This window comes from Castor canadensis, chromosome 2, assembly GCF_047511655.1.
Source record: "Castor canadensis chromosome 2, mCasCan1.hap1v2, whole genome shotgun sequence".
Lineage (NCBI taxonomy): Eukaryota > Metazoa > Chordata > Mammalia > Rodentia > Castoridae > Castor > Castor canadensis.
The window spans coordinates 98252862-98277955 of NC_133387.1; the positions used below are offsets into that span (position 1 = coordinate 98252862).

The following is a 25094-nucleotide window of genomic DNA, read 5'->3' on the forward strand; positions in this document are numbered from 1 at the left end:
TGGGTTAAGCAAGGCATGAGTGGCTCTCACCTGCAATCCTACCTACTCAGGAGTTAGAGATCAGGAGGACCAAGGTTTTAAGCTAACTTGGGCAAATAGTTCTTGAGGCCCTGTCTCAAATACCCAACACAAAAAAGGGCTAGCAGAGGGGCTTAAGTGGTAGAGTGCCTGCCAAGCAAGAGGCCCTTAGTTCAAACCCCAGTACCACAAAAAAAAAAAAAAAAAAAAAAAAAGTATGGGTTTAAAAGTGATGGAAAATCTAGGTGGGGCCAAAATGGAATGAATGAGAGAAAAAAATGTTCTCTGTGGGCTACAAACTTGTATTGCACAAGTTTTTAATCACATTTTTATCTCCAAGCATTATAGCAGCCAGTTTTAAGAGCCTTTATGTTGTACATTATACCTGCTTATGAAATAAAGACTTACACATGGAAGAAATTAAAAGTAGATTAGAATTAAAAGAATCCTGATTCTCTCTGTCTGAATCTTCTTCCCCCTCCCCCGCCGAAAACCAGTATACACAAATTCTTAAGTCTAAATGGTCACATAGGTAAAAATTTTAAGATTAAAGGAATAGACTTCATTTGCTGGAGAATACAGGAAAACAAAGTTCTTATGTTTTAAATAAGTTAATAGCATAAAATATTCTGTAGACTTGTGTTTCTCAATCCTTTTGGTCTTAGAAATTCTTTACATTCTTAAAATTATCAGAAATCTTAAGAGCTTTTGTGTTGATTATATTTATTGATAATTACTATATTAGAAATTAAACTGAGAAATTAAGAAATACTTGTGAATTCATTTTAATACAATGTAACACAGTATTTTTTAATTTTAAAAAATATATTCTTCAAAATAAAAATTACTGAAATGAGTGTATCGTTATTTGTGTTTACAAATTTTTGACTGTCTAGTTTAATAGAAGTCACACTTAGACCCTTATATCTATGATGTGGTATTTTCAATAATCTTTTTAGATAAATGTGCATATTCTTTTTGAAGCTACACAAAAACTAGATAAGTGGTAGTCTTTTGCAGGCTAGTTGTAACATGCAATCCAAATTCATTTAAAGGAATGTTTTGTGCTATACTATATTGAAGTCCATTGGTTTATCTTGCACCTCATGAATCTTTTATCTGATTTTGTGATATTATGCATTGGTTATTTGGAAAATATTGGTTATTGACTTGAACAGATCTTCCAAATGAAGCATTTCATTTTGTATTTATTATCACCACTAATCTCACCACCAAAGCCTTATAAGTATTATGAAGCTATCAAGTTCATGGTGGATATAAAAGTTCCAGTATTCTAATTGTCCTTGAAAGTTAAAATTTTATAATTTAAATAAATACAGCTAGTTGTTTTCCTTGAAGTGAAAAGCTGACTTTGTTCATATTTGAGAAAATGTGTGGCAGTTATGTAAATCTGAATGACCAGTACTTTGTTTTTGTAGGTAAAAATGGTGGTGCATGTAAAAACAACCACTTTAGCTTGCAGTTCAAATTGCACAAGTATTTCTCCTCATAGTGTGTGTGTGTGTGTGTGTGTGTGTGTGTGCACCAGAAGTTCTTCATGAGTATTTCCCACTCCCACTTTTCCACAGAGAATACTACAAAGATACATGCTTAAGCATTAGAATTTAATTACAGTGATATTGCTTCAACCAGTAATTCTCTTTTTTAAACAAGTACATTCTTAAGTAAAACTGTCTCCCTCCCACCCCCCAAATTCCATGGTAGTAAAGAGTACTACCAGTAGTATAATTTGGTACCACTGACTTGAATCATACTAATATGCTAGTAGTTTTACCCATCATTATTTTTGTACCATTAGTTCAAATTAACACGTTGAAAAAGACAAATAATGTTTTACTAATAATTTGATCTGTGAGATCTCTTAAGAGTCTTGGAGGGCTGGAGGAGTAGCTCAAGAGGGAGAGCACCTGCCTAGCAAGTGTGAGGCCCTGAGTTAAAAACCCAATACCGCCAAAAAAAAGAAAAAGTCATGGAGAACCTAGGGACCTTTGGACTCTGCTTTTGAGAACTGCTATTGTTTTCCACTCTCACATATGAGTACGACACAAAACATCTAAACTAATAAGTAGAAAATATATAGCATTATACTGGAATAGTGCTACTATTAGGCCTGAGTGTTGTTCCTTCTTTGAAAATAAGGATAAATACGTAATAGGAAATCTCTTAGTATAATTTAATACTAGAATCCCAGGGTAGAAAGTACAAATGATGAGAATAGAGTTTCTAAACATTAAACTGGTAAAATGAAAGCAGCCTTTTAAAATTTAAAAGCCACAAAAGTTAAAACCTGTAGTAAAAACAAATGAATGCTCTCTTAACAGATGATATATGTGAATTTGTGTGTATGTCTGTGCATAGTTTTATGTGTTATGTTTCTTAAACCAAAAATCATCGGTTTTCCCAGGAGTAAACGTTGAAAGTACTCACATTGAGTGAGTCAACTCCCTGTATAGCTGTCCTTATCTCAACTAGCAAAAACCCTTGGTCCTTCCTATTATTGCTTATACTCTCTCTTCAACAAAATTAGAGATAAGGGCAAAATAGTTTCTGCCAGGTATTGAGGGGGTTGGGGGGAGAGGGAGGGGGTGGAGTGGCTGGTAAGTGAGGGGGTGGGCGCAGGGGGAAGAAATAACCCAAGCATTGTATGCACATATGAATAATAAAAAAATAAAAATTAAAAAAAACAAGTACTCACATTGAATTCTTGAAACTAAGACTGACTGTGTTGCTCAAGTAGTAGAGCTTTTGCCTAACAAACATGAGGCCCTGGTTCAATCAACAGTACCATATACATATATACATATGTGTGTGTTTATCTATATCTATAGATATAGATATAGATATACACACACACAAATAGTGTGTAGCATTAGTAGCATCTTAGCACTGTTTGAGAATTGGTACATAAGACAACAAACCATAATGATACACACACACACACACACACACATTTTTAAACATAGATTCTAATTATAAATGAATTGATTGTAAATCTGGGAAGCCTTAAAGAAACAACTGTTAAAGCTTAGAAACCGTACGATATCAGGTAGCTACCTAAAAATTTGGTATTCCAAATTTTCAACCTTTTCTATACAAAGCTTTCTTGTTACACTGCTTAGAAAATGTAATAGACTAAAAACATTCTAAAAGGAAAAAAAAAGTAATTTGTAAAAGGAAACTAACGGTCTCATTGGAAAAAAATATAAGTAAAGGAAATGGAAAATATTTTTAGGATAGAAATATTAAACATTTTAATGATAATCATTTCTAAATTTATAAGTTCACTTTTTAAATTTACAAGTTCAGAGAAACAGTTGAAAATTCTCTTTTGGAGTGTTGTAGTACTGATTACAATTTATGTGTCACAAAATTTTGTGGAAAATAATTGGAAGAAAGGGTGAATGTAGGATTTTGTTCTATCAGACTTTCAAAAAAAAGCAAAGCATTGTGGTATTGACACCAGAGCATATGGGTCAGTTGGTCACAATAGATTTCTCAAATATACCTCTGGTATTTGAGAATGTGTGCTTTAATATATGATGCATTACAGGCCTATCTTGGAATAGCTGACTTGCCACCAAGCACAGGTTTTGTTAGTGTGCAGTTGCTTCCCTAGTTTCTAGTAACTTTCTCTGCCTCAGTATATGCCTGTTCCTTCCTGTATGCTGCTACCAGTTAGATAACTTCAGTACTCAGTTATCTTCCAACAGGACATGTAATAAAGTAATTGAAACTTTTTAAGGTAATAACCTTGTATTTATTATAAGATTGCTAATAGATGTTAGTTCATCTCATTTCATAGCTCTAAAGCAAAATTAATCTGGATTATATAAAGTATAGATTCCTCAGCAGCTCAATTTGACCAGTACCACACAGACAGAATTCAAAGCTAAAGTTTGTTTCCACAATTTGTCTTCATTATAAGTAGGCAAAGTACCTTTTTAAACTTTGTTGTTTGGCCCCAAGTCTATGCATCCAACTCCCCTCATTGATCCCCAAATTCTAGCTATACTGGTTTACTTAGATGTCTGTTCTTTGCTACTTTCATGCCTTTGTCTATTCTTCGCTCTTCCAGTAACATTTTTCTCTTACTCTCCTTCTCACCTGTCCTTGAAATTATAAGCAGAATTCTTCACCCTTTCTGTAACTTAAGTTTGTCTGCAATTGAAAATATTCTTCACTTCCTGTACTCCAGTATGCCTTATACTTTTATTATTAATGTACATCATTCTGCCTGGGGTTAATTATTTGTGTTCATGTAGTTACTTGTAGAAGTATGGAAAAGCAAGAGGCATAGTTTATGAACTATACGTTGGTAAGAGAAACAGACATGTAAATAACTAAAATATGAAACAAATGTCATAATAAACACTTCATGTAAAGAATAGCCATTCTGAGTAGCATTTAAAAATGGGGAAGACCTTGTTGAATAGATTATGTTTGATCTGAACCTTTAGAAGTAAAGTTAAAGATTTAGCTGTGTAGAATCTAAGGAGAAGAAATATAAGCATAGACATGACTGAGTGGTCTGTGGAGAGAGATACATTGGGAGTCTGGCTGAGCCCATGCTCCTTTCCTAAGGGAAGAGGTTTGAGGAGGTTGTAAGTTTTAGGCAGGAGGGAACGTGGACAAAGAATAAGATCTTAATAGTTTTAGTGACATGGCAATTTTCATTTTAAATGTGAAGGTCAGCTGACAGTGTTACAGACAATGTGCATGTATCCTTGAGATTTGATACAATCAGGCATATTTAGCCAGCATTTTGTCTATATATTACTAAATCAGTTTTTAAATGTTCACCACCTAGGCTTACCTGACCCTCTTTTTATAGCATTTTCCGGTAAATTATCATAAATAGTTTATTAGTTAATGTCAAATTAATGAGCATTTTCAAGGTATACATAAGAAAAGAGTAAAGCTGCTAAAATTCCTAAATACCTCATGGGATCAGTGGTACTGTTTAAAGTGGAAAACTTACATATTTTAAGATAGTTACCTTTAGGTAACCCCAGCTGTGTTCAGTGGCAGATCTTACAGTTTCCTTTTTGAGATGGTGTAGAAAATCTGTTTCTGTCCTTATTAGAGACAACCATATATTTATGGGAAGAAATTGTACCAGGTACCTTAAAACCCAGAGCAAGACATATTCTTTAATTTATTGAGATGAAATTTTTTATGTTGGTTTTAAGACATAGGCCACATAGTTTGAATGTCACCTGTGTTTTAAGATTTTGTTTTGCAAATAGGAAGGTCCTTTCTAGAAACTGGAATGCTTGGGTTGTTAGAAGAATCTACTAAAAATAAACTTAATTTCTTAAAAAACAATTAAATCGAGATGATGACAAAAATATTTAATTAGACTCCCTATACATTTTATAAAGGCTTCAACTTCTGTGTATTTAAAAATGAATTGCTGTGTTGTATAACAGTTGTGTATATTATTTTTCTATGTAATTTATAATGATACACTTTTTTGTGTATTGTTTAGCCGTATATGTGGGAGTCCATGTCCTGCTGTGTGGCCTGATGTAATCAAACTACCATATTTCAACACCATGAAACCAAAGAAGCAATATCGTCGAAAGTTAAGAGAAGAATTTGTTTTGTAAGAAGGGGATGATGCTTAAACTAAATCCATGTTGCATTGAATGTTTGTTTGTTGTTTTTTAATTATATGTCACTCTAGCCAGAAGTAGACCAATTGTAGCTCTTTTTAGACTGTTTAATTTTGAGTTTTCCTTTTCTGCATACAAATTACCTTTTACCATTATTAAGGAATTAGTGATTTGGGTTGTATGTTTGATTTGATGCTTACATGGAAGAACTTTAATCATACTGTTTTAAAATTTACTGAAACAGCTTTCAAATTACTTGGGCTTTGGTTCTTATTTTGTTTTAAGAAACTACTCTGTTCAGTTTTAAAATTTATAACAGCTGATTGCCCATAAGTAATAAAATCCATGATTGCCAAATAGTTACGAAATTATGTAAAAATAATGAAATATTTCTTCAAAGTTGTTATTTAAGTAAAGTACTGTATACATATTATAAAATGTTAGTATTTAAAATTTAATTTTTAAAAATTTGGTTTAAAATAATTTTAAGAGCCAGACATGGTGGCACATGCCTGTCATCCCAGCACTTGAGAGGTGGAGGCAGAAAGATTGTGAGATGGAGGCAAGCCTGGACAATATAGTGAGTTCAGGGCCAACTTGAGTAGTGTGAGCCTGTCTCAAAAAACCAAAAACCAAACAACAAAAAATTAATCTACTTTTAAAATAAGCTCCTAATAAAAACACTAACCCTTGAGTTTAAAGAACATACATGACTTTTGTAATCCTCTCATGCTAGTATTCCTGCAGCTGCACTAGATTTATTTGATTACATGCTCGCCTTGGATCCTAGTAAGCGTTGCACCGCTGAGCAGGCTCTTCAGTGTGAGTTCCTACGAGATGTGGAACCCTCAAAAATGCCTCCACCCGAGTAAGTGACTTTTTATTATATTAGATTCTACATAGGCAGAATGTGGACAGTTTGAATAACATCTTTATATAATGGTCTGAATATATTCCATGCCTAGTTAAGTCAAAAGAAACCAAAAGATTTAGAGATAAAACAGCAGAAACATAGAATTGGCACATCCGTAATGGAGATATTTGGAGCTGGGGATGTGGCTCAAGTGGTAGAGTGCCTGCCTAGCAAGCGCAAGGACCTGAGTTCAAACCCCAGGACCACAAAAGAAACAAGCAGTGCTTGGTTGCTGTTGAGCTAGGACTAGTAAAAGCAGTTCTTCTCTAGCTAATGTAGGCTCAGTTGATCTCTCAAGATTTTGTTAATAAAATTCACCCTCCAGAATCTCTGCTGCTGGTATTTGTCTGAGTACTGCTTATACTAGTACTGGTGTAGCTAAAAATTTTGAGTGCTTGCTCAGCATTTTTTGTGTTACATATCCTTACTAATCTAAGGTAGGTATTATCACCATTTTATAGAGGAAGAAGCAGGCTAAAGAGGTTAAAAAACTTGCCTAAGAATAGAAATCTGGAAAAGGGTGAAACCAGCTCTCAAATTTAAGTTAATCTAATAAGAAAGAGAAGTTCTGAAAATATTCTGTGGCATCCTACACAATAGAAGAGCTTTATCATCAAAAGAAAACTAGCATTAGAAGCATATGTGGAATGAGTTATTGTCTGATGGAGGAACAATGCTTAGTTTGGAAATCAAAATGTAGCTGGTTTCTTGGACCATCATCATCATCATCTCATGACTCCTGTAGTTTCTCCAGGATTGATTTGGGGAGAGAGCAGGGAAGAGAACAATCCATCTGCTTCTAAGTAGGGTTTAAAAACTTAATAGGTATTTTCTTAGAGGAGCATCATTAAAAGAAAACTCTCTCTACAATGACACAGGTATTTAGTAAAATTAATATTTTGAATGAATAAACATGTGCTTCAGAGTTCAAATCCTGACTCTTTCATTGATGAGTTACATTGAGCTTATTTCTATGAAGCTGTCATTCAGCTTTGTTAAGATTTTGTTGAACTGTTAATGAATGGCTTTTATGGGATAATTTGAAAGGTAAAGTAGCTATCATTTGATATGGTAAGGAAGATGAATCATTCTGTATTTGATTGTTTTACTTTGTTTTGCTTATGGGTAAACATCAGTATTTGTAACTTTGGTTCTAATACCTTGTGAAAGAATTTTTTAACTTTTAATTTGGAAAAATTTCTCTATAGAAAAATAGCAAGGCTAATATAATAAACATTCATATATCCTTTACTTAGATCTGGTAATTAATATGTGGGCACATTTGCTTTATCACTCTAAACATTTTTTTCCTGAACTAGTTGAATATTAAGTTGTGGAGGTGAACTTGTATTTGTAAATATACCCATGTATGTGTAAGAACCAGGACTTTATTCCACTACCTTTAGTACCATGACAAAGCATAAGAAACCTAACATTGTAATATCTGATAGTCCTTACTTGAGTTTCCCCAATAATTGTTTTATAGATTTTTTTATTTTTATTTTTTTGATGAAAAAGTCATTTTTAGAGCTCACACATTGTATTTAATTGGCATGTCTCTTCCAGTCATTCCTTGGGAAGGGGTCTTTATGATGTTGATTTTTTTTTTTTTTTTTTTTACGTGGGGGATGCTGGGGATTGAACCAAGGACCTCACACATAGTAGGCAAGTCCTCTACTACTCAGCTACATTCCCAGCCCCAACGTTGACATTTTTTAAAGAATCTGAAATAGCTGTTTGGTAAAACATTTGACAATCTGGATTTGATTGCTTTTCTGTAATCAGAATTAGATTGACATTTTTCATTGTAAGAATACTACCTACATAATGACATATGCTTCCTGTTATATGACATCAAGACAAATATACTTATTATTTTATTCCTTTATTGGTGATGCTAATTTTAGTCTCATGGTTTAAGTTGGTCCATGTGAAAGAATTCTGGTAAACTATATTGAGCATATTTTCAGCTGATAACTATGAACTTTTTAGGTCAAGAGTTTAAATAGTTGCAAAAGATGTAATTTTCAATGAACATTAGATGTTGAAAATTTTAAATAGAGCAATTATATTAGTCTTATAAATGTATTCAGTGGAATTAAGTATCATAGCCTTTTTATATCCACCAAGAGTCATTTAGAAAATATGTTCAACGATTGGACATTGTTTTTTATTCATCTTGAATCTCAGTCCTTACAGGTTTTTATTCTGATGTTACATACATATCATTAGTTACCCTGTTGTGCTTCTTTTAAAAAAGTATATGAATGCAAATTTAATCTTAAGACATTTCCTGTGATAATGTACCTTATTATTACATTATTCCATATTAGTAGTGTAACTTTTTATTTCAGTTTTTAAAAAAATCAGTGAATTTTGTTGGAAATGAAGGTGATAGGGCTGAGATAATTTTCCCTAAGTAAAGTTAGTATTACTTATTGTAGAATGAGAAAGATATCCACAGTAATTGTAATTTTGGTTTTTATTTTTGTGAGCACCCTTGTAAATTAGCATTTGAGAATGAAAGTCATGTGTCACAGTCACATCACAATCTTTGAGCTCCTTCCACATTATGTATCAAAAGTCATATCAAAAATGGTTTTAAGGGCAGGCATGGTCGTGCTTATCTGAAATCACAGCACACCGAGGGTGGAGGTGGGTGGGCAGAATGATTGAGAGTTCAGCACCAACCTGGGCTACAATAGAGGTGAAAAAAACAACAACAAAAATTAGTGATGTTTCAAACGTCAACTTAAAATTCTTTGTCTTCAATATTTGTGACACTGAAGAATTGGAAACATTGTCACCTGCAAAATGATTTCTTATTCAGTCATTAATCATTAATTCACTTTTTCAGTGGTTTTTTTCAATACTTATTAAAATGACTTCTTCCAATTATTATATTTTTCTGTAATTTTTGTCAACTTACCTGACGACTTTAATTTTTATCAAAACACACCTGAGTGCATTCTTTCAGTAAAAGTTGAGGAACATTTTGTTAATCAGTAATATATTTTGGAATGCATCCTGTTAGACACATTACTAAAGCAGTCAGGTCAAGATTAGATTGTCATTGATTCAGTATTTAAACAAAAAGTTGCATAAACAATATGTAGCATCTTGTATTTCGTTAATGTAAGAATAGCTAAAAATTTAAGTTGCAAGGTAAGGACTGTGAATAAAGACATGGTGTTCCTTTGGAAATTAGTGTGTCAAACTTTTTCAATTAATTTTTTAGGAATAATGAAATGAGAATGAATTATTAAATATTAGAAATAACTCCATTAATTATTTAATGAAAATGTATATATAATTACAAAGTGAATTAGGCTGGCAGCTAGCTTATAATTTTTTTATTAACATCAGATAACAAGCATCAAACAGATTGCTGATATAAAACATGGTATGTGCCACCTATGCAAGAGGCATTATCCCAGTGCTTACGTATGCTACCTCTATGTCCATGATGTAGGTAGTATTGCTAATCTCATTTTTAAAGATAAGGAAACTGAGGCACAGAGGTCAAGTACTTGCCTAATAAGACACAGCAAATAAGTGGCTGAGCCAGCATTTAAATCTTGAAGGAAGCTTATAAGTTTGGTCATCTGGAAAACCATTCCTGGTCTATCTAAAATAATCAGTATCGCTAATCTTACTGTTTTAGATTTTTATAGGGTACTGTTTATCTTTTATAAGATGAGTGGTAAGATAATTCATAATGAGGACTGGCGGAGTGGCTCAAGTGATAGAGTGCCTGCCTAGCAAGTACGAGGCCCTGAGTTCAGCCTCCCCAGTACCCCACCCCAAAGTAATCAAGATATTCCATAATGAATCCCTTAGTTTTAAATTGTGGGAGGGAGAAAAAGGTCTTTTTATGGATTTCTTTCTTCTCATGAAGCTCTCCCACAAGAGCATTGTATTTCCTGACCATCAGGATGAAAGAGGTGGAATCACTTCATTTATCCCCACTCTGCAATATTAGAGTACATCTGAATTTAAGAGTATCCTGACACAGGCTGAGGCCCATCATATAATGCAGACACATACCCAGAAAGGAAAGTCTTTGGAGAGTTTGTGATGCCTTAAAGCTTCCCAGTATCAATATTTCAAATTGTCCCTTTGTTTGTTGCTCCAGGAGGTTTTTACACGCTGAGGCAATGCACCATAGTAAGATGGCTGAGAGGTATGCCTTTGTTTTGTTTTCAGACCTCAGGTGCATAGACTTGGTTTAATCATAATCCTTGTGTCACTCATCATTGGTCCATGCATGGCTCTTTTTTAATTTATTTTAGTTACTTTAATTAGTTATTTTAAATATTGTTAATAAGCAGCCATGAACCTACCAAACAAAAGCTAGAGCTTTAAAAATAACCTACTTTAATCATATCATAACCCCTCCTCCCACCTATTCCTTTGCCTTCTTCCACCTTGAGGTAACCATCATCCCTGTTTTTTTCTGTATATACTTTTTGTTGCCATCTGTATGTACTCATAAAAAGTTATATTTAAAATTTTTAGTTGTTTTTAATTTTGTAAAAGGGTATCATGCTGTTGTAATCTTTTGACAATGACCTTTTTTACTAATATTTTATTATATTGCTAAGATTCAACCATGCTGTTGCATATGCCTTTATTTTATAACATGAGCTAAAGTAATTGTGAAAGAGGAGATGTGAAAGAAGAACTTACTTGAACGTGCAGGCCATTCTCAGAGCTCAATCTTAGAAAAAAGAACATGTGGATATGGAAATTCCCTTAAAACAATACCCCCTTGGAAAGTCTTCTTGTATCCCTCGAGGTAAATGTTCAGGTTGAGGATTGCAAGTATATATCACTAGATGGGGTTGCTGGAAGAAATTTGTAGATATTCTGGGCAAGTTTATTAACCTTTCCAAGCCTCAATTTTCTCATCTTTAAAGTAGACATAATTAGTAGTAAGTTTTCACAGGATTTTTTTTTTTGTTAGGGTAAGCAGAAAACATTTATAAATCAAAATTTATGTCTGTCTTTACGCAAAGGTTATTCTATAGTATTACTTGTTTTATGAAATCGTGTTAAGGTAGAAGTGTTTCAGAATCTTGGATAATTTTGATAATAGTTATTAGCTATTCCAGAATTTTGTTAACAAGTAATGCGTCTCTCTATGCCTAATTACCTATTTTGAAACTCATCTTAATCAGTACCCTTCCAAAGCATTTGGTTATAAAAGCAAATAAGAAGTCACTAAAAAGTAAATATCTTTCACTGAAAAGTTTTTCACAAATGTTATATGCTAGCCTTTATTCTTTTTTTATCCTGTATCTAGTTTCTGCAAATGGCATGTTTCTGCCTCCTTCTTCATGCCCTGTTCAATATGTGATATATACTATGATAAAAAATTGCCTTTAAAAAGTTGCATCAAAGATAATGGAAGCCTACTTTTATGAACATATAGTTTCCATTCGTAAATTTAATAAATGGTCATTTGTTGATTATTCAGAAGCCAAAGAAAAGTAGTCTATCTATAAAGGTAAAGCCCTGAAGAAGTGGGGCATCAAGGGATTAGTTTAATTGGAGGTGTTTCACAGAGTCTGTATGTATGAAGTCTTCAAGAATGGTTTTGGGGGAATGGCTTTGACGCTGCATAATAATCTAGCATTATTTTGTTAAGAAATGACATTCACAATTTAACATTCATATATTTTTTCAGCCTTCCTCTATGGCAAGATTGCCATGAATTATGGAGTAAAAAGCGAAGAAGACAGAAGCAGATGGGCATGACTGATGATGTTTCCACAATTAAAGCCCCCAGAAAGGACTTGTCTTTGGGCTTGGATGATAGCAGAACCAATACACCCCAGGGGGTGCTGCCATCTACACAACTGAAATCTCAGGGCAACTCGAATGTAGCACCTGGTCAGTAATGCGTCTGTGGGTTGATTTTCTTCACCTTGTTTTGTGGCTGATGTTGATAGTATTGTACTGTTGTTCAAGCATCTGTGGTAAAAGGTAACAATTAACATTTTTTCACTGAACCTGACATTTGTGCCAGTACAGAAGCTTTATTGTTACTGGCACAATAGTATTAAGGAATCTCAAGGTAAGAAAATTTCTGAAGAAGAATGAAATTATCTATGATTGGGGATTAGTCATATTTTTCTTTTTCCTTTTTCTATAGTGCATACTTATACACACATATAAGTATGTGTGTATATAAATATAAATATAAATATATATTTTTTGGTGTTACTGGGGTTTGAACTTAGGGACCTCATGCTTGCTAGGCAGGCACTCTACCACTGGAGCCATTGTGCTAGCCCTTTTGTGTTGGTCATTTTTGAGCTTGGGTCTTGCTTTATGCCCTGCCTGACCATTAAGCTTCACTGTGTAGCTAGTATGACAGGTGCATGCCACTGCACCCATCCATTGGTTGAGATGGGGTCTCGTGAACTTTTTGCTGGCTTTGAATTGCGATCCTCTCAATCTTCACCTTATGAGTAGCTAAGATTGCAGACTTGTGCTACTATGCTCAGGCAATATATTTTTTCCTAACCTGCTCTCCATGAGGCTTAACACTTAATTTCTGTGAATTCTTAAGGAACAGGAAGAATATATGAAAGACAGCCAAAAATCATAATGGGAGCTTATAATGTCCTTAGGTCAAGTGATATATATCTCCCCTGGTATATCATGGAATTTTAAAGATCAGAATCTGATATTTGTGCCAAAAATAAAATATGATAAAGAAGGACATTTTATAACCAGGTATTGGGGGGGAGGGAAGCATAAATTTCTTTCTGACTCAATCTGCCATAAGAGTAATATTCCTGATGAGAAGTTAGACTCATCAGTGTTACCAGGTGTGTTGTTTAAATTACCTCATTTAGTTAACAACTTTTAAAAAATGACATCTACTTCTTCCTTTTGCCTCAGGAATCCAGGAGCATTCAGCTTCAGTTTAAATCTTATGACAACAGAGATTGATATAAAATGTGTGTGTGTGTGTATGTCATTGAAGGTAGTGGTTTATTAAACATGAAAAATAAACCATTTATTCAGAAATGAGTAATTGTTCATCAGTCCATTAATTTTGATTAAAACAAATCCGTGAATTAGATTTAAACTTTCAGTGATTAAATATAAATAGCGTAGATTAGCTGAGAAATCTTGAGAAAGATTACCAGTAATACTTGCCTATATAACCTATAAGCTAATCCTTGACCTTGGTTAAAGTATGTATTTAAAGTTACTCAGACTTTAAAAACCAAAAGTAATGGTTATTTGTTATTTAGAAGTATTCTTTTTTGAATTTGCTTTCTATACATGAAAATGCTTGATTTTTAGCTTTGGAGAACATAACTGTTTTATACCATGAGGGCTAATATATAACATGTCAGTATTACTTCTCTTCATGTTAAAAACACAAAATTTGGAAAAAGGCAAAAGAGAAGCAGCAGTAAGCTTTCTTAGTTTATATTTATGTTACATGTTTTACATACCATCTTGTGCTAAAGGAGGATTTGAGTTGGCAGTAGGAAAAGGTTTAGATGGTGTGGTCAATGTCTCAAGTAGTAGTTGTCATATTTATTTAACAAGACTATCAGGAGGCAACTAGAAGCAAACCTAGTTGAATATAGGGTAGTTATTTTACTTTATTTTAGCTGATAAACCATGAATTGCCCTTTCTGGGCTCATTCTGTTATTGTTACTTAGCTCTAACTTTATTTCACAACTCTAGTTATGATGGAGAGCTATTTTGTTTTTATTTTTAAAGACTGTTAACTACTAGGAAGTGAGAATTCTGATTTTTTTGAAATAGGAATGCATCCTCTCTGCTCCATTTTCCTCTCCATCATCAGTATGTATCTTGAAGTAAGAAAATTGTCCTTTCTGCAGAAGAGCCATTTCAGTTAGAGTACTTCCCTGAGCTCACATGGAGACTTTCTGCTAATAGAGAAATGAGGAAAAATGGCTCTTGGGGTGTGGCAAACAAACATGATTCTTTATGAATGCTTGTGGATCCTAAGAAGAACTTGAAAATTTTGGTTTGAATTAATCTAAAGGTAATATTAAGATGTAACGAAAAGTATATCAAGATACATAAAAATAAGAAAAGATAACATGAATATGAGTAGCATTAATCATTATTTTTCCATCTTAGTGTTATTCTTCTGTTAGTCTGTCATCTGTGATTATGTCTCCTACGATTATGGGAATTGCTTGTCAGTATCTTTTTTGTTGCCATATATATGCATCTGAGCCTTGTTGTATATGATTCAGATAAGCTTGTACAAAAACCTGCATTAAACCGAAAAGTAAATTGAGACCTCATCTCCAAAATAACCAGATCAAAAATGGACTGGAGGTGTGGCTGAAGCTGTAGAACGCCTGCTTTGGAAATGTGAAGCCCTAAATTCAAACTCTAGTCCCACCAAAAATATATTTTAATTTTTTATTTAAAAGTAATTTAAATAAAATAGTAGGCATTTTGTCAGAGTTTATAAAACATCCTAGTTTTGACTTATTGCAAAGACAAAATTAGGTTCTTACATAAACTTCATTTTAGAAAAGTAGTATGGTATAGAAGTTAAAAGCTTAAATTTGTAATCAGTTCAGATCTCTATAGAATCTGTGACCCAGGGCAAGATACTCAGTTTCTTTAAGTCAGTTTCTTCTTTACTACAATGAGCTAGTAAAAGAGTGTGTCTTATAAGGTGGTTATGGGGAATAAAGGATGTAAGATTCTTAGAAAGTATCTGACACTATGTTAGCTACCACCATCATTACTCATTTCCCATTTGCAAGGTGGTATTTCCTGATTAAATCTGTAGCAGAGGGTTTTGGTAGTAGACTTGGTTTTCCTTTTGAAGAATTTACTCCTAAAGATTACATACTCAAAATTGACTGCAGCTCTTTTTATGTTACAGTTGCATCTTAAAAGTCATGATAGTGAACTAGACTAAGATACCCTTTTCACAATGTTTCTGAAACACTCTCTCTCAAATGTACATTTTAATATGGCAACATGAGCCCTTTGGGCATGGGGTGGGAAGAGCTGTGAATTATGGCAGTTCTAATTAATACAAATTTTGTCTTTAGTAATAACAGGCCCTGGACAGCAGTTAAACCACAGTGAATTGGCAATTCTACTAAACCTACTACAATCTAAAACAAGTGTTAATATGGCTGATTTTGTCCAAGTGTTGAACATTAAGGTAAACTCTGAGACTCAACAGCAGCTAAATAAAATAAACCTTCCTGCTGGAATTTTGGCAACAGGTGAAAAACAGACTGATCCATCAACACCACAGCAAGAGTCTTCAAAACCATTGGGAGGAATTCAGCCTTCTCAGATCGTCCAGCCTAAAGTGGAGACTGATGCTGCACAGGCGGCTGTGCAGAGTGCATTTGCAGTTCTGTTGACTCAGTTAATAAAGGCTCAGCAGTCAAAGCAGAAAGATGTGCTACTAGAAGAGAGGGAAAATGGATCAGGACACGAAGCACCATTACAACTCAGGCCACCTCCAGAACCCAGCACACCAGTATCGGGTGAGTGGGTAGCTTATAGACTACTAACAGGGCTGCATTCATTCAAGCTGTTTTCTTGCTACTGTTGAGTATCTATAATGTGAACTGTCTAGTGATGTTAGGATATGTCCTGAAAATTCTCAGGTCACTAATGATAGATTGGTTTCCTAGTCTGTTTACTCTTAGGAATGGATTCTTTTAACACATTATCCACAGGTGATAAAATTCGTTATGTGTACTATATATTTTTCTATGATACGTAATCTTTAATTGTAAATACAAAAGGATGCTTGACTAGAGCATAAACTTTATGTATACAGTAATTTTTCTTCTTCAAGCAATAAATAGGAATATGTGAAATGCCTTTGAAAAGCTGATGACAATAACTTTGTTTTCACTTTACCTTATACTTAAATGGTAGCAACAACATTAGCACTTGTAAACATGTAATTAATGTTTTGCCAGAGATGAAATACCTAATCATCTTCAAGACCACCCAATGGGAAAGAGGAACTATTTTGAATACTTAGTTTTCTTAGGTACCTTTTGACTCTTTTTTGTTTTGTTTCACTTAGGGCAAGATGATCTCATCCAGCACCAAGAGAGGAGGATATTGGAGCTAACACCAGAACCAGACCGGCCTCGGATTCTGCCTCCTGATCAACGACCTCCTGAACCACCTGAACCACCACCTGTCACTGAAGAGGATCTGGATTATCGGACAGAAAGCCAGCATGTACCTACCACGAGTTCTTTGTTAACTGACCCTCATGCCGGAGTGAAAGCAGCTCTGTTACAGCTGCTTGCTCAACATCAGCCCCAGGATGATTCCAAAAGAGAAGGTGGTATTGATTATCCTGCAGGAGATAGTTATGTGCCCACTTCAGACTATAAGGACAATTTTGGATCTTCTTCTTTCTCTTCTGCTCCTTATGTTAGCAGTGATGGTCTAGGAAGTAGTTCTGCTCCACCATTGGAACGACGTAGCTTCATTGGAAACTCAGATATTCAGTCTTTGGATAACTACAGTACTGCTTCATCTCATTCTGGTGGTCCACCTCAACCTTCTGCCTTTTCTGAATCATTTCCCAGTTCAGTAGCTGGATATGGAGACATTTACCTCAATGCTGGTCCCATGTTGTTTAGTGGAGACAAGGACCATAGATTTGAATACAGCCATGGTCCTATCGCAGTCCTGGCAAACAGCAGTGACCCTTCCACAGGGCCAGAGAGTACTCATCCTTTGCCAGCAAAGATGCACAACTATAACTATGGTGGTAATTTACAGGAAAATCCAGGTGCCCCCAGCCTCATGCATGGACAGACCTGGACTTCTCCTGCCCAAGGACCTGGATATTCACAGGGATACAGGGGACACATTAGCACATCAGCTGGCAGAGGTCGAGGCAGAGGGTTACCATACTGAGTATCTTTTTTTCCTCAGGCACATCGTTTTTATCTGGAAAGACTTTTCTAGCTGCAATTTAAGGCAGCAATCCAAGAGACTTGAATAATATTAATTCAACAACAGCTTTATTTTTATGTGGAAAAGGGTCTTGCATACAATAGTTAAAAAAAAAAACCTTTGCTTAAATTCATGCTGTTCTTAAAACTAGATCTATTGATTGTACATCTTCACAAATTCTAGTTAACCATTTTATTTTGTATTCTTGCAGTTTTAAGTGGATGCTAATCTTAGGGACGTAAGCTTTTTATGACCCCTCTTGCAGATCTTCTGAACTATGCACATTTGTGCTTTTTTTGTAAGTTTGGACCAACTTTTATGTAACAAACAACCCCTCCCCTCCCCCCTCCAGTTTTACAACAATCAGAAAGGGCACTGATTTATTTGGTATTTTTCTTTTTACAGAGCTACCTTTAGTCAAAGGTCACTGTCAGTCTTTGCACCTGCTTTCAGTGTTATTGTGAAAGGTGTACTTTGTGCTCATTTCAGAAAATAAAACACAACCTTTCTCTTGATGCAACAGTTTTATAAAAAAAAATGGTCAACTTTATTTTTGTTTTGTTTTGCAGATTACCATAGCCTAGCAAAATGCATTCAGCTAAATAATGGGTTTTATATGGAAAATGTGGGTGGGGTGGGTTAAGTAAGTGCCTTAACAGGTAAGCTTAAGGTCTGAAAAAGTAGTTAATCTTGACACCCGTTTGTCTTTTAAAGGTAATCAGTGTATTGTATTGAAGAGGCAGGAAGTTTTAGGATCTGCCTGTTCAGTTCTGTGAGGTCCATTCCTTCTGCTTGTCATACTTTCTCCTTTTCTGTCTGTCTTGGCTATGTTAACTTTTACCTTTTCTTGATAGGGGAGTGAGAGCAAAGAAAGGGAATAGAACTGCAATCAGTACCTTTTGTTACTTCTGAGAAGTTTGGAAAAGTTTTGTCACTTAAATGGTTGAAAACAGTAGCTAAATGAGAATTTTAAAATACTCTTCTTTCAGGCTGTCTTATTGACCTTGTTTTCATTGGAGGGCAGGAGTTTAGAAGAATTAATAACAATTTGCATAAATGTACTAAAGCTCTTGGGAGGAGGGGGTGGTAAGCACCATATTTTAAGTTATTTAATTACCATTTTAAGAAAAAGTCAACTTGTTAACTAGAAACATTGTCTAGATTAAATTTATTGAAGTAAATAGTGAGAGAACAACCTCTCTTCCTTCCTCTCACGTCTGTGAAGTGTATTCTGACTTCTGTCAGATTTACACCAACTTTTTAACAATTTTTTTCTTCTATTAAAAGCAAAAAAGATGAAATAACCCCTACTTAAACTGTAATGTTATCAAGTCTCACTAATGTTTTGTGAACACACACACATACATACATAATAATTCTGGAAAAGAACCAAAGGTAAATAACTAGTTTTTCTAACATTACGAAATGGAAAAATAGATTCTGGGATATTAAAGTTGTGCCAATTAACCATTTTAACTGTTCTGGTAACTTACTTTTTGATTAGAGTTTTAAATTGGAACAATTGTTATCGAATGGAAATTGCTCCAGTTCTAAACCTAGTAAGCCCTATGCCCTCTATCTGACTTATGAGACTGTGTTTTAAAATACGATGTAGGAAACACTATAGTTTGGTAGCAGTAAAATATTTTAAAGAGGATAATTTACCATTTTACTACTATAAAATGAGTTAATATCAGTTGACCATTTTATTTTTTGATGGAATTTTGTTGAGAAACAAATGGAAGGAAAAAATATTTTTCTTTTGTTTGAATATTGAGTACTAACAACTTATAAAACTACAGGAAGTGAAGAAATATTTTGAAATTTAGCAAAATAGCTACAGTATTCAAGTCTCTGAAATTTTAATATGGTGAGCCTTAGAGCTTTAGACTTTAGACTTTCCTATAAGTGACAGTATCTAAATTATTCTTAATAGTCACACTTGGTAATTCTGCTGATCGTAAGCAGCTAACCTAAAATTGAAGATATTTATGTGACATGAATAGCCTGTGTTTTAAAAATTAAATATTTTATATAAAATTGTACTGTGTTTGGACAGTTTTTCTAATTCAGTTACATACTTATGTTGGGAGAGTGACTGGGAAGACAGGGAGATTGTTGGCTTTAAGATGGAAAATTTGAACTATACCTTCTAATATTCTGTACTTTCTAAGACAGCTTTGCTTGTGAGACGTACCTAGTATACCACTTAGAAGAAAAGATTTTGCCAATTAAATAACACTACAATGGTAAGATTCCACCAACTGTATGATAATCCCAGATTTAAAGGTGTTACCTATATGAAAGAATGTGTTTCATAATAGATAAAATATGGTAGTAAAAATTTTAATGCATTCCTGCATAACATTTGATACTTTTAGTGAACTTGGATTAGTGTAAAGAACAGGGTTGGGGAATCACTGTTCTTGAGTGAAATCTAAGGTACATAAAATGTTGCTGAAGCTTTTTGGGAAGAAGCAGGTAAGTCAAATTGCAAATAAGAAGGTAAAAGTAGAAAAAAAGATTGGCCTATGAAAGTAAGAAAATACCTATCTTCTCCCTTTTGCATTTTCTGACACAGCAAGATTTTCTGCATGCAACTCATTGCATTTCCCAAGAATTCAGTCTGTTACCTCTTGGAGAGTTGACATTTTGAAGCACGCATTCTGGAGAGGGCTATTACTGATTAAAATAGTTTGTAGGATGTGAATTAAGGTAATAGATGTGCTGTGATTCAGTGCTTTATTGTCAGCAAGAATAAATGCCTACCAACTGTCAGGCAGTATTCTAGTTCTTGGGATACATCCATAAACATGAAAGTATAAATCATATTTCTAGTAGACTGGCAGTAAGATCTAAGTGTCTGGAGAAAAGCTAGTGGTATTTGCTATTCCTATCTATACCTAAATTGTACTTTTGAATATAAGAAGTGGAAATTTCAGTGTCTTTGTAGCATTTTTTAATTAAAATTCAAATAGAGAAAGCTCTTGGACGCTAAACAACTGAAATTTTCAATGATGAAGACACATTTTAAGTTGATTCTTGCTAATTTGTAATAGGTCAAGTTGCAAGAAATACCAAGATTTGAGAAAAATAAAGAGGGCAGGGATTAAATGCTTCCAAACTTAATATGACTGGGGCTTTTGAGTTAAGGTTCCATGCATTTGCTAGGAGCTTAATCCAGTTTTGTTTTCTATTTCACTCTGGGTTTGTTATTTTTAAGTAAAGCTGAAATGCAAGAGTTTTTGTTTTGTGTGTGGTATTGGGGTTTGAACTCAGGACCTATACCTTGAGCCACCCCACTAGCCCCTTTTTGTGATGGGTTTTTTTGAGATAGGGTCTTGTGTAACTATTTGCCCCTGCTGGCTTCAAACCTCAATCCTCCTGATCTCTGCCTCCTGAGTAGTTTAGGATTACAGGGCATGAGCCACCTGTGCTCAGCAGAAATTCAAGTTTTGAATACATACTTACTGATTCCCTGGGATCCTGGTTTTATTTATTATTTCTACTCTGAACAGGATGTGCCAATTAACCCAAACTTACGTGCTTAGTCTCCACTATACAAATAAGAAATGAGGCTTGGCATTGTCTGTTAATAACCTGGCCAGTGTTATAGTCAAATAAAAAATTACATTTAGAATACTGGACTAATTAATACAAGTGGCTTTTAAAAACTCTACATAAAGATATAACTTTAATTCAAAACAAAGTAGAAATATAACAGTATTAGAAAGCTAGGAGTTTGTATGGGCTGTTTTTCATATACGGGTAGTCTTTCAAAAAGGAGGTTCCTGTGGTGTTTTTTTTTGTTTTTTTAAGACTATAGTTACGTATGTTTACGTATCAATTACATGAAACTGGGAATCATTCATTAAAATGTATTTCCTATTTGTACAAGGAGGATTGCTATCAGGCTTGCAAACATAATTTGCTTTTCAATCTTGTGAGGGTTTTATTTCAGGTAGCTTAAGGGGAGTGATTGTCATTTACCACAGTCTTCTCCAGATAATTTTCTTAAATTGTTTCTAATTTTCTTTTTAAAACAGCTATAATAATAAGCTATTAAGCGATCAAGTTGAAGATGGAAAAAACAATTTTGATCATAGTGGAAGAAACTTGTCCTTTGAATTCTACCAAATTCTGTGGGTCTCACCTCCTCTCACCATACAAAAAGAATTTTCTATTCTGATTCTATTCAAATGGGGCTCTGTAGTGAATAATCACCCTTTAAATTTTTCCCAATGTATTGTAAAGGTATTGTACTGTTTGCAAGAAATTTTAGCAAAGTCTCGTAACTGTTAAAAAATCTAATGTATTAATATAAGCCATTTGTTTTAATAAAAAAAAAAAACGGCTGTGTTTAACAGTTTGTAAATAAACTGCCATGAGAATTCCCAGGCTTTTTTTTAAGCCTTGTTTTGGTTTTTTTTTGTTCTTTCTATTTTTGCTTATCTCCAGAACAGACTCTTGGAATAATTTTTTTCTTGTAAAAAAGACTATTTGTAATCCTATTTGTTTTTGTTTTTGGACAAGTCTTAAAAACCTACAGCATATATGTTTTGTGTGTATATATATATATATATATCATGCATTCATGCACACACATATGTATATATACATATATACACATACACATATATAGCCAGGAATAGGAACAGATATAACCACTGTTAATGCTTCCCCTTTGATGCATGTACTTGTACATGAATGCATGTTTTCCCCCCTTAAAATACGGAATTATACTGCCCATCACTTTATAGTTCAATTTTTTTTATTTAATAACATATCATGAACATCTGTATGTCAACTAATCAAAATCTATGCTCTTTTTAGTGGTAAGTTATTTCTTTATGGAACTATAATTTATGCATTATTGCTGGACACAAATTCTGGCATTTCTGTTACAGATAATGTGAAAATCCACATACATATATTCAAACAGTTTCCTCAGAGTTGGCTTGTATAAAGAGTACACTTCTAAAATGTTTTCAGAATCCAAATTGCTCTCAAAAAGTTTGCCAGATGTACAGTCCTGTTCCTTTCCCTTTTCATTTACACATTGAGTATTCAAAATGTTAGCTGTCAGTTGGACAGCTAACAAATCATCTTGTTTTTATTTGTATTTCTTTAATCACTGGTGAACTTCATTTCATTTGTTTGCCAGGTCTTCCTTTTGCATATTAGCTATTCATATGTTGAATTATCTCTGACCATACCACCCTGAATGCCCTTGATCTCATGATATGTTTAAGTATTAGGTTTAATTTCTATTGCTTTGAAGAACTCTCTGTAAGAAAGGAGTCCTTTGCGAACTGCCTATCTTTAAAAGACCTAACTATGGAATGTTTTATATTAGGAAGATTTAAGTTTTGTGAGGTTAGTTAGCTCTGTTAATTTTTCCTTATTTGTTTGGGTCCTTAGAAAATGTTTTTCTCTTTCCAAGACTGTCTGTCTGTCTGTCTATCTTATATATCCACCTAAGCTTTATCTCTGTATTTCTTTTTTTTTCTGTTTTTACTTTATGTCTATATTTAATTCTAAACCTACATAGAATTTATTTTTGTTAAGATACTATGAAATAAGGGCTCCGTTTTACATTATTTCTGAAGGCTATATTAATTATACCAACAGCATTTGTTAAACAGATCCTCTTGATCTCTGCCTCCCAAATAGGTAGGATTACAGGTGTGAGGCACTAGCGCCCAGCCACAGCATTTTCTTTATACTTCTAATGTATTTTTTAAAGTTTACAAAAAATATTTTCATTGCTTTTAGAAATGGAGTCTTTGTAAGTATTGTAATATTTTAAGCTATTCACTGCTTATATAGGAAAACTTATGTTTTTATTTCTAAAGTGGCCATATAACTTACCATCATTTGTAATAGTTCTCAGTTGATTGAGTTATAATGGGCATGCCTTCTGATTTTATGAATGTCTAGAATTTTGCTATTTAGGCATAATTTAAACTTATAGAAATAGGATAATCCTTTATGTCTAAGATTTTTTTCATGAAACCTATTTAATAGGATCATATATAATTTTAAATGCTTAAATATGGATTTTATCATTGATCTATGACAACCAATTATATTAAGATATAATATCAGACTATTCATTAAAAATGTGACTAGCCAGTTGCCAGTGGCTCACGCCTGTAACCCTTGCTACTCAGGAGAAAGAGATAAGAGGATCCCCGGCTCAAAGCCAGCCCCAGGCAAATAGTTCAAGAGACTTATCACACACAAACTCGGATTTGAACTCAGGGTCTGCACCCTGAGCCATTCCATCAGCTCTTTATCATTATGGGTTTTTTTGAGAGAAGGTCTCGTGAACTATTTGCCCCAACTGGCTTAAAATCACGATTCTCCTGAGTAGCTAGTATTACAGTCATGGCCCACTCGTACAGGATCTTTTTTCTTTTCTTTTTTTTTTTTTTGTTGTCGTTGTTTTGAGATAGAATCTCAGTTGTGTTGCCAAAATTTGCCTTCACCTTCCGGGCTCCACCAGTCTTCTTGATTTAGCCTCAGCCTTTGATTAGCTGGGACTACAAGTACAGGCCACTGCACCCAGCAATTTTTCTTTTTCCTTCCTCCCTCTTTTTCCTTTCTTTATTTCTGTGTGTGGTGTGTTACTGGAGATTGCACTCAGGGCCTTATGCTTGCTAGGCAACTGCTCTATCCCTTGAGCTATGCCTCTAGCCCTTTTTGCTTTATTTTTTTGAATAGGGTCTCATGTTGGCCCCAACCAACTTGGACCTTAATGGTATTTAAGCCTCTCACACAGCTGGGGTGGTAGGCACTTGCCATCACCTGCAGCCATTGATTGAGATGGGGTTTTGTTAACTTTCTGCCTGGCAAAATAGGGGTTTTTTTTTGGGGGGGTTATGTACTGGAATTTGAACTCAGGACCTCATAAGCTTTTCCCTTTTTTTTTTTTTTAACTCTTTGGTGGTACTGGGGTTTGAACCCAGGGCCTCCCACTTATTAGGCAGGTGCTGTACTACTTAAGCCACACTCCCAGCCCTTTTTGCTTTAGTTGCTTTTCAAGCTGGTGTCATGGTTTTATTGTTTTGGCCTGAATCAGCTGGCCCATGATCATCCTACTTACGCCTCCCATGTAGATGGGATGACAGGCACACCACTGTGCCCAGCTTTTTTGTTGAGATGCAGGTCTCAACTAACTTTTTGCTCACGCCATGACATTTTTGCCTCAAACCATTATCTTCCTGATTGTCTTCCAACTAGGTTACAGTGTGAGCCATCACACCCAGCCCTGAAAGGAAGCATTTTAATGTTAGGAATCTCCTCTTTTTCTTTGGCTCAGTCTTATAGGTTAAGAATATTATATTTTCATTTGTGGTTTTGTGAATACTTAGTGTAAATTTGATTGTGCATTTGGTCCTAGAGTCATTTAGAATAGTATGTTTCCATTACCAGGTGGTTGGATATATTTTGGTTTTTAGTTTTTGTCAACAATTTATAATGCTAATACATAAAATTAGCGTGTATAGTCTGCAGTGAGGAATTCATTAAGGATTTTATTTTAGCCTGCTAT

The 25094-nt window shown here is 34.3% G+C and overlaps 1 protein-coding gene across 4 annotated transcripts in view; it reads left to right on the forward strand.

Moving 5' to 3' along the window:
- The window catches only part of Cdk13 (cyclin dependent kinase 13), a 109314-nt gene extending 87367 nt beyond the window's left edge, over positions 1 to 21947 (forward strand). The window contains exons 10-15 of one of the 4 annotated variants that reach the window (XM_074065356.1): positions 5528 to 5644; positions 6391 to 6522; positions 10703 to 10750; positions 12257 to 12462; positions 15646 to 16095; positions 16650 to 21947. In XM_074065356.1, coding sequence (XP_073921457.1) covers positions 5528 to 5644; positions 6391 to 6522; positions 10703 to 10750; positions 12257 to 12462; positions 15646 to 16095; positions 16650 to 17500 — 1804 coding nt within the window. In that variant the 3' untranslated portion in view covers positions 17501 to 21947. The remainder of the gene's footprint in view (positions 1 to 5527; positions 5645 to 6390; positions 6523 to 10702; positions 10751 to 12256; positions 12463 to 15645; positions 16096 to 16649) is intronic. The other 3 variants (XM_074065357.1, XM_020184804.2, XM_020184883.2) reach the window with 3 other exon arrangements.
- Positions 21948 to 25094: the final 3147 nt, after the last annotated feature.